Below are 10651 nucleotides of genomic sequence, written 5' to 3' on the forward strand. Positions count from 1 at the left end.
TCATAACCTCACATTAATTTTATTTATTTATTTATTTTTACTGCTTTTCTTGCAGGAGTAGATCAAACTCGTGTTTCCATAAGTGATTTGCCCTTTATCTTTGATACAGCCACATGACAGACACTACTCAGGCTGATGACATCTCAGCCTATAGTTTCTTCATGTTTGATGCTAGCCCCACCCACCTATGCCATGTCACACCAATGAGGATGTGCAATTTTGATTATGCTGTTTCACAGATTTCACTTACCATTAATAATAAGAACAATAATAATTTTACCTCTTTAAGTGTGAAAACAAAGCTTATATACAGCACGTTTGCTGTATATAAGTATCGCAGTCATAGTTACTGCCCTTATGTTTGAAGTATATGCAAAAATATATACATAATGGATATTGAAGAAGCCAACTGTGTCTTAATTTATCTTTGATTTAAGATAGAACTGCTGTGTTATGATACACAGTTACCAGTTTCTTTGAAGTGTTTCCTGCCATATAAAATGTGCTTTATTGTTTTATTACTTCATGCGGATAGCGAAGGGTTAACAGTGTGCCGAAGACGTATTGAAGGAGGAAAAAAAATCCTCCTCAGCTGTGGCACCAATACCTAACGACCTGACCGGTCTCCGCTCGTTACCGTCAATTTGGGGAAATGGATTTAGCCTTGATAGGACAGGACGCGAGCCGTGCGGGCTCGTGGTTGTAGAAGGAGATCAAAAGACGCGTGGTGTGCGCGGCGAACCCCTCCGTGTCTTATTCTCAGCGCTCCTCTCCCCTCGGCCGGACTCAGGTCTGTGTGGCGTCGGCAGGCAAAAGCGGCCCTCCTGCTCTACTCATTCTTTGTGTGCGCATGTGTGGCTTGCGTGTGAACCGGCAAAATCAGAGAGCAAAGCAGGCCAGCGCGCGACAGGGAAGCCGGGCAGTGTTGAGGTAGCCCAGCTAGCAGCCGCACGGTTGTTTTTTTTTTTTTCGCACTGCCAGAGATGGTCACGTCCACACAGGGGATCCTTCTGCTGCCGATGCTAATATGTCTCCAACGCTTCGTTAACGTTCACGGTAAGTCCCGAGCCACCATTTCTTTTGTGTGTGTGTGTGTGCGTGTGTGTGCATTTGGAGTCACCGTACCGGCGAAACGCGCACCCTGTGCGGTGAGGTTAGCTAACCTTAAACGGAGCTGCACACCTGTCTTGGCTGCTCCTTGAAGAAAAGCCCGTGCTTGGCTGCACCTTGGGGCCACTCAACCCCTGCCGCTTCTAATCGAGGAAAGCTCTCAAACTGCGTCTTTCTTAAGGGGACAAAATGAGAAATATGTGCTTTAAATGAATCTGAGTCTGCATTATTTTAGCTCTATTAATTATTGGAAACTACAGGGAGGGGGGTGGCCCCGTTGGGTTCAGCGCTGCTCGTTGATGCTCAATTAGCCCCACGGTCATTTAATTTAGCCCTGAAGACCCGCAGCCATTCAAATTGTAAACCCTTGTCGTCCTGATTTCTCCTTTACTTAGACTGTTGGGTTTTTCTCCTGTCATCTCCACCCCCATCGAGCTTCGTAATTTATTTATTTATTCATAAAGTGGAAGCGGACTGGGGAAAGGGGGTGGGTAGGCTGAAAAGCGTGGACACAGTGCGTTAACACGGAGAGAAAAAGCCACAAATAAGGGTAGCAAGCAGCCCCGCAGTTTCGGGAAAGGAGTATCAGCAGTTGACGGGGTTTTTTTTGTTTGTTTTTTTTGGGGGGGGGGGCGCAAATTACTGCAGGGGATCCCAGTGAAGGCCCAATTAAGAGCAAAGTGGCCAAGCTCGAGCCGTTGGCAGCTGGTGGTACTTGTAGAGCTGTGCGCACTGGGGTTGCAGCTGTTGGTGATTTTCATGATTGGTTGTGGAATGGAGAAAGCGCTCTGGTCTGCAGAGTAACAGAAAATGTCACGGAGTGTCGGTTACAAGTTCAGAGCATAGCAACAATCAAAAGTTAAAAAGTTGCAGGGCTTTTGTTTGTTTCGGGTTCAGAAATGGGCATGTGGAGGGTGGACTAAGCACAACTGGGCTGCATACACTCAAATATATGAGCAACTTTTTTTGGGAGAAATATTTGTATGTCACACAAACCCCTCACTTAAATTCTGTGATGCACCTGCTAAGTTATATTTTTTAAACATTGTATCATGTGGATACTTTTACATATGTGGATACAGACAAGGGGCTAATTAGAATGAGATTTTAACTGCATTTAATTACTTCAGAACCATAGTCATACATCGATCCCCTCTAATCTAAACTGTATCAATGTAAAGATTGATGCGTAGATGTAGAGGGACCTCTAGAATTTATATATGGCTTTCCATAAATAGTAAACGCATCCATTTTTTTGGCAACATCTGTGACTGAGAATATGAAGTGCTAAAACGTTGAGGAATTAAGCATATTGAATTTGGTCTCTATTGGTGTATTTCCCCCCTTTAATAACTGCTAGAGAAGGTGATTTATTTATTTGTCATTATATTTTTAATAACTCGTCTATCAGGTGTCCCAACACAGGCTTTTGTAACAGACTGTCTGTTACAGGGCCTCACTTTATCTAATTAGAGCCACTGAACTTCATGCTGCTTGGAGCATTTTTAATGGAATTGGCTGCCAAATAACATGGCTTGTTGTGTGATTTTTGGAGGTTTGTTAATGTTTAAGTAATATTCTAGTGTCATCAGTGTAGCATGGCAGCAGCTGTGATGAAGCCTCAAAATCCAGAACATAGCTTGTCTTTTTTCCCTTGATTAGAATGACTTCATAGTCTAATGGTTATCACTTTTGCCTAACAAAATGGTAAATGGCCTGTATTTGTATAGCGCTTTACTTAGTCCCTAAGGACCCCAAAGCGCTTTACACTACATTCAGTCATTCACCCATTCACACACTGGTGCCCTGGGGCGCACTGACAGAGGCGAGGCTGCCGGACACTGGTGCCACCAGGCCCTCTGACCACCACCAGTAGGCAACAGGTGAAGTGTCTTGCACAACGACTGACTGTCCGAGCCGGGGCTCAAACCGGCAACCTTCCGATTACAAGACAAATGGCCAACTCTTGAGCCACGAACAAAAGAAAGATTACCAACTTGATCTTGAGAGAAGACTGAAATCCTTTGGGATTGTTTTGGGAATAACGGAGCAGCTGAAAGTGGGTTATTATAAAAGTGCTTCAGTATTGCTAGAGTTTGTTTCATGCATCCATCTATATTGGTCTAAACTGAGGTGCATACATGACTCTGGACCTGGTCCAAATGTCGGTATATGCGAGTACTGTCAGTGATTGGTTTCTTTTCTGATAATTATGCACTGTGGATAGCTTAGTTTTAGCACAATGTTGCAGCCAATACTGGAGATTTTCCTAAGCCTTGTCAACACATACTATCTGGTTACAAGTTTCAGGATACTTTCAAAGTTTTCAGCAACTATGGCATTACTAGCAAAATGCTAAGTTTAGTCATTTACGAGCAAAGTTTAGGAATCGGGGCGGAACCCCTAAATGATTCATTTCCAAAGGCCTGAAACTTGTCTGAAACCTGCCCAAACCCCAAACTTTGTCCTAGTAATGGGGTAAGCTAATCAGAAGCACACACATAAGCTATTAACAGCTAATAAGAACATGACATAGTCAATCTCGCAATTAACATTTAAACATGTGGGGGACGTGAATATTGATGCTTTCATTGGCTTTTGAACTTGCCCCCTGCCCCCAACTTTTAACAGGTCTTTATGGCATCACATGTTCTAAAGCTATTTAAAGTGCTTTTATTTAAGGCTGTAAAGTCTCAAGTCCAGGAAAACAAGATGTTTGTCCTATATTTTTGCCTTCATGCCACTTGCTCAAAGATGGCATCTCTTTGTCCTCATGCAACTTGCATTAAGCTTCATCACTGTTGGATGACATCAGTTGTTTCCTAACCTCAAGGTCAGGTGTTGAACAATACCCGTTACCTTTACAGAATTGAGCAGCTGCAGTATCACATGTGCAGTTTTTTTTTTAACATTGTGCTCTAACTTGTGTCTATAGACATGTCTTACAAATTGAAAAATCTGTTAGTCCTGCAGCACACTGGTAGAAACTCTGAACATGAAGTGAAATGCACTGATCAGTTACATCTTTAGTTTGCTCAACAGACCCAGATTCACCATTATGTATAATAAAAAGCATTAAATGCTGTGCTGTAGGGGTTATTGCACAGTTGAATCTATCAAACTAGTAATTTTGTGTGAAAATGGCTACATTGTAGTAAGAATTCAGTAATTTATAAATGTATCAGTCCCTTTAAGAAGCCTAAAAAACCTCATGTGTATCTTTTGATCAGTTTTATCCACTTATCTGAAGTCATGTTGTGGGGACATCAGGGTTTTCCAGACTTTCCTCCTGGAGATCCCTAAGGAGTTCCCAGGCCAATCGAGAGAGAGAATCCTTTCAGCAAGCTCTTTGAAATCGTGGATGCAGCACAATCACTGGTTAACCATTTGAGTGACAAGTAGTTAGGCAGTGGACTTACCCTCAATTCTCCTTATTGGCGCTAATATTGACCAGAATTTAGAAAATAAACTTGGCTTTACTCTAAGACTGTGACTGGTGCTGGAGCTCATGACCTCAATATCAACAGAGGTCAGAGTAAGGTGAGGGCTTTTCCCCCCCCCATAGTCTTGTTTTTGTTACTTTTAATTTTTTCTTTTTTTTTTCTTTTTTTTTTTGCTGTAAGAGCAGTTGCCCCCTGCTGACCATTAGTAGTGCAGCTTTTAGACACTACTTGGTTGGTTTATTTTCTTTGGTTGGTGCTTGTTGAAGAAATTTTAGCCTTTCCTTTTTGGCCCCAATTACTGATATTTTTTTTAATCTATTTTTTTAAATGTGTGTTTAACATTAAAAGGAAAAAAATGGCAATATTTTCTGTGCTTCACACCTTCCACTGCTGACTGCCCCTCCCTGACCTGGTTCTGCTGGTGCTCTACCTGTTAAAGGGAGCTTCTCCTTCCATCAGTAGTTTGATGGTTGGGGTTCTCTCTCTATTGTAGAGATTTATAATAAAAAGGCTCCATAAAACAGTGGTTGTGAGCTGGTGATATGTAAATAAAATTAACCTGTGCACAAAATATTAAATTTAATCATGAAACAACTAGTTATTGAAAGATGCATTCCTTGAATTCCAGCCTGCTGTGGAAAAATGGCCTTTGGGGGAAAACTGGTGAATCAGAAGTGCTTATAATGCGCACACACTCCACACACAATACACCCACCAGCAGCACCACCACCACTGTCTCATTCTCAGCTTCTCACCAGGCCTGAACGAACACACACACACACACACACACACACACACACACACACACACACACACAGGCCGTGTGAGCCTATTTGAACAAGATGCCACGCAAATTAGGCAACAGCGAGATCAGCAGCGGCAACCCTGGCCTGATTAAAATGGATGTATTTTTTTCCCTCCATGGTTACTGTGATACCATGCTAGACCCAGATCCTCGGCTATAGAGAGGGGGGGCGGCTATGTGGGGGTGTGCTTGATTCTTGAAGTGGGCGGGGAGGTGGACAGGAGGAGGAGAGCACTGCAAACGTTTCTGTTACTGGGGAAAACTGCATCACCATGACCTCAACTGTGAAAGCAGTTCTATAGCACACAATGAGCTGCTATTTTGGGCAGGAGACGGTTCATTACAGCTCCATGCCTGTTGAATCTGTGGTTTAAATTAGGAGAGTACTACTACTACTAGCAGATCATGAGAAATAAAATACGTTAAGCTTATGTCTTCAGTTAAAGTGTGCCAAAATAATTAGGTCTTTAGTTAAAATGAATCTTTTTTTTTTTTAATGAGTCTACAAAATCCTAAGCTGACACAGTTGGGTTGTATTTCTCACAGTAGTAATAGAAAATATTCTGTAAATTAGTCTTAAAGTAGTGTAGTTTTGACAGTTTACTGAGACATTAAACAGTTTGTACTCTGTGCCCAGTAATGCAGAACAGTGCTGGTTCACAATGCTTTCCACCTCGCAGTGATGGAGAGGGAGAAGTGCTCTAATTTCTCCAGGAATGCCGACTTGGATGGTGGCAGATGGCATCGCTACATTTCAGTTAACTGGTGTACACGATATTAAAAATCTAAATTGCTTAAGCATCTTTTACTGTGGGTGCCAATGAGAAAGGTGGCAACAAATATCTGTATTGCACAAAACATGAAACGATGTCAGTGTGACAGGTTAGAAAATCAATAAAATTATAAAAAAATTTATTGTTTTTTGGCTTTTTAAAAGTTTTGTTTTTATATATTTGAGGAGAGAGTGGCTGTGCCACAGAAAATTAGTGCAGTAGAGTTTGTGGCAGTGTGGCCGTGCACATCAGTCCTTTTCTTCAATTAAGAATACCACGACTGTTTAGTGACAATGAATAACAGAACACAGTAACCAGCAGCCTTTAAGTGCTGATTCAACAGGGTTCAGTTGTGCTGGACAGCAGCTGGTGAGCATGGTCTTCCTTTTGCAGAGCAAAAGCTTTTCAATTTGACTCAAATTGTTTTATGCTGCAGTCTCTGAGCTCAGTGTCGTGTCACAGGAGCCATTTGGAGTTATGGATGGGCAACTATGTAGAAATCACACTTGTATTCCAGGTATCATCATCTGTTACTACACCAAAGTTTTGCTCGTGCTGCTTGTTCTGAAAAGTTGAACATTTTCAATCATGGTTGTTCAAATACTCCAGTGCTGCTACTAACCAAATATCCCGTGAATATTGTGGGAGTGAGGTGGATGCACACACTTAAGAGCAGGCATCAACTGGAACTTAAAGGCTATAAACTCGATTTGGTGGAAAACTGCAGTCGGTGCGCTCGAGCCAGTATTCTGGAAAATGACAGACCAATCTGAACCTGCTTCTGTGCTGCTCAAACAAAAGTAAACAGCAAATCAGAAATGGAGTTTTTATATACCAGATGGTTCAAAGTGAGACTAGCTGGACAGCAGCAATATTTAAATAATAACTACAATCAAAGAGGCCAGGTTTGTTTTATTTCTTGGACGTGTTGGCCTTCAAAAAAAAGCTGATGTATGCAGAGTCTGTGAAACATGGCCAAGTAATGTGATCTTTAGTAATGTTAAAATATTTAATGTAAAGGTGCAAACAAAGAATGACATTAAAGCAGAGTGACATTTCTCATGTCATTGTAAGCAGTAGTCCTCACTCTGTACAGTCTGGAGGGTTCAGGCTTCAACTCTCAGCTCAAAATTGAATCTGACACTGCAGGGAGAAGGAGCTCGTACAGGTTTGTATACTCGAGCTTACTACTGAGGTGTGTTGTTGCGATGTGTGGATCAAAGTGCAGTTTTCCAGACAGCAAGCCGATGGTTTTCTGTCTAGATATTGGAATAGTAACCCAGGAGGATACGCTCTTAAAGAAGCCAAAAACAGGAATATATTTACCATTCCCTGCAGCTTGGCTTCATGGTTACTTGTATGCGCCGCTGCACCCCATTTACTACACCTCATGTTTACACTAGCAAATGCTGCATATTTTTATATTTCTACTGTGCTTTGGGCTCCTGTTTTCTTTTTGGATTCACTTTAGAGTCCCACAGAAATTGGAGGTGCATCAGTGTTGCTGCTGGACCTTTTATGATTTCTCTGGTTTACATGGTGGCGATTTGTTTTGAATTAACAGCTACTGGGTGCCAGAGGCTCTTTATGTGATCTCACTCTTTACCTCAGTCGGCATTAAATGTACATCAGCAGTGTGATGAGTCAGGACTTTTGTTCCTGTAACATGCAGATATGCAGTTATTTGTCCAACCCCCCCCCCGTTCCCCTTGAAATGAAACATGAACAACTGGGCTGAGTAGTATGAAGGTGAACACTGTAAAAGGATGGACACTTCAGGGAACATAAACGGTGCGTGTTCAGTGTTAGGAACTTGGAGGCCAAGGGGACTAGTAGGCTTATTCTAAAGTCACTCACCATGTAAGGGTTGTGTTGAGTGAGGGTCATTCTCAGGGTTATTAACTTAACTGGTTGAAGGACTGCAGAACTGTCATTTCATAATTCACAAATAGTTGCTGCTTGGGTCAGATTTTAGTGAAACTTGTGCACAATTTGGGTGAAAACCAATAGGGTGATCATTGTGCACAAGGTCAAGGCTACATTTGAATTGTGAATGAGCCTTATGGGTGACTAATATCAATGTTGTGGTTTTTATCTCGTTTCCTCATTCCTCCCCTCACCCCAACTGGTCACCCCCTCCCTGTGCGTGGTTGTGCTTGAGGTTTCTTCCTGTTAAAGGCTTTTTTTTTTTTCCTTTCCAATGTTGCCAAAGCAGTTGCTTAAAGTGTCATATTGTTGGGGGGTGGCATGGGAGATCAGTAACTTGCAAGTTGCTGGTTCGCGTTTCAGATACAAATACTGCTGTAATCATTGCCCTGAGAGTAGTTGCAGTTGCACAGAATTGATTAAACTGTGCTGAATATGTGTAATCACTCGCTGAAAATAAAGTCTTGTATGCAGCACAGTATCCTGACATTTTTTCTTCTGAAAAAGTTGGAAGTTTGGCGAAATCATGAATAACTTTCTATCTGCTTGTGTATTTTATTTGCGTAGATGTGAATATGTTCAGAAGATGGGTCAGGAGTTGTTGAACCCAGTTAATGGATTCTGTTGCTCATTGAGCTGATGGCCAATGTCTCTGGCTTCATAAGTTTAATTTATTAATTTTCTTCATAAAATATAAGGTCTTCCCAGAAACTCTGCAGTGCTGAGGGATTAAGGAAAACACTAGGTGCTGGATAAGCCCCCTTTTAAATTTTTTTTTTTTTTTTTTTTTTTTGTTTCTTTCATTGACACCTCAACACTTTTGCTTGGCAGTGCCTATTGAAGACTTCAGTGAATTCCCAGATCCAATGTGAATGTTAGTGAGGCTCTCGGAGTGCTTTATTTATTCAGCTTTGTCTGCTTGTTTTGGTCATCTTAAAAATGGGAAGTCTTTATGTAATTGCTTGACTCATTTAGCAGTTTCTCCTTTTTCAAGGAAATGTATTTGTCATGGTCGGACTTTATTTTCTCAAGTCATCAGAAAATAAAACATTCTGACAAGAGTCATGTTTTTGGATGGATCTTCTTGTAGTAACTTTTTTAATACTAAGTCTAATCTTAGTCTCCTATAATTTCTAATCATCTTGCCCGTTATCAAGTCCATATGTCACTGTCAAGTCGAATGAAACTTGGGACAAATGTGGCCATGAGGATATATAAGGGAAGGTTCTAAAGAAGTTGCACAAAGTCACAATAACATGTGGAGTCATTTAATCATTCCTTAAAAATAGCATTATTTTAATTATAAATTTCCTTCTGCTCTTACAGACATAATCTATTGCCTTTTTTCAATTAGTTTGATTAAAGGCATCAACCTGACTGATTTCCTTCAATTGGGCTCTTTTCATTGTCACTTTTGAGAAAGATACTTAATTCCCAGTCTTCTGCAGCAATAAAGCTTATAAAAGGCTGTTAATAAAATCGAAGCCTGCAATGGTAACAAGAGCCGTACTATATCAATGAGTGAAGTTGTGGTGTAGCCTGTCAAGTTCAGTGGAAACATTTAAAATTTCAAAAATTGGAACAATGGCCTGTATAAATGTGGCTGCAGTCATAATTGACTCCTCTCAGTAATATGAAGTTTAGAGCTGTTGGATCTTATCCACTTCATTGTAGGTTTCCCACAGTGCCCTCCACCATTAACAGTTGCTATGAATAGTTTTGCATTAGAGAAATATACTTTTTTTGTTTTTGTTTTTTTTTAATGTTTGCAGTTTAAAATAATTTGCCTTTACCACTGACCTTTTCTCTAAGTATTTCCTCCTTTCTGTGATTTCTGTCTTGGTTAATGATTGTTTGGTCTCTTTAGATTGATTTATATTTTTAATATGGTGAAAATACTTGCCGTTTTCCTGATGTAATGGAAAATGAATGAAATGAACTCTTTAAGTACAGGTGGTGTAGTCTTGGATGACTGGATGTCTGCAGGCGTGTATTTGCGTCCTGTGCGGTGAAGCTGCTGGACTCTGATCAACAGCATGCTCTGAAGTGTTCAAGTCTTTGCTTTGTTAGTGCAGCGCTGTGCTTGTGTTTAGCATCTCTGTAGATGGTTTGACAAGAGTAAATTTGACTTCGGGATAGAAAGCCTGTAGTCACACCCTTAATCTACAAGGCTGTGTTTGTAAAAATATGTGAAAAGGAGAGCTTTGATGATCAACTTGACCCTGTTGACTCATTAAGAATGTCCTTCCCAAGTGTTTTGTTTCTTACTTGGGTGTATTATTGATTTGGTTGGTGTTTGTTTTTTTTTTTTTGAAGTAAGCTTAAATGTTTTTATCCCTGAAAAAATAATGCTGCCGCCTCCTGTGCTTTATAATTCGTCAAAGCTCTGTAACTTCCAATATTTTCCCTGTAAAATCTTACATGGATACTTTAGCTGATGTATTAAGCTCTGAAAAATTTGTTAGATTAAAAAAAACAAACAAACAAAAAAACAATAATACTATAATACATTCAACAAATGTACCAACTATAAGTGGGAAATGTCAGAAGTCAAATGCAGTCTTGCCAGGGTGTAAAGCTGGCTTGCATCATGG

At 40.6% G+C, this 10651-nt stretch overlaps 1 protein-coding gene across 1 annotated transcript in view; it reads left to right on the plus strand.

The window, feature by feature from the left end:
• Nucleotides 1-560: 560 nt before the first annotated feature.
• vldlr (very low density lipoprotein receptor) overlaps nt 561-10651 on the plus strand; it is an 83437-nt gene continuing 73346 nt past the window's right edge. The window contains exon 1 of the mRNA XM_042220599.1: nt 561-1056. Within this exon, the coding sequence (XP_042076533.1) occupies nt 984-1056 (73 nt within the window). The 5' untranslated portion in view covers nt 561-983. The remainder of the gene's footprint in view (nt 1057-10651) is intronic.

Source organism: Haplochromis burtoni, unplaced genomic scaffold (assembly GCF_018398535.1).
Source record: "Haplochromis burtoni strain Fernald_Lab_line unplaced genomic scaffold, NCSU_Asbu1 Contig_51, whole genome shotgun sequence".
Lineage (NCBI taxonomy): Eukaryota > Metazoa > Chordata > Actinopteri > Cichliformes > Cichlidae > Haplochromis > Haplochromis burtoni.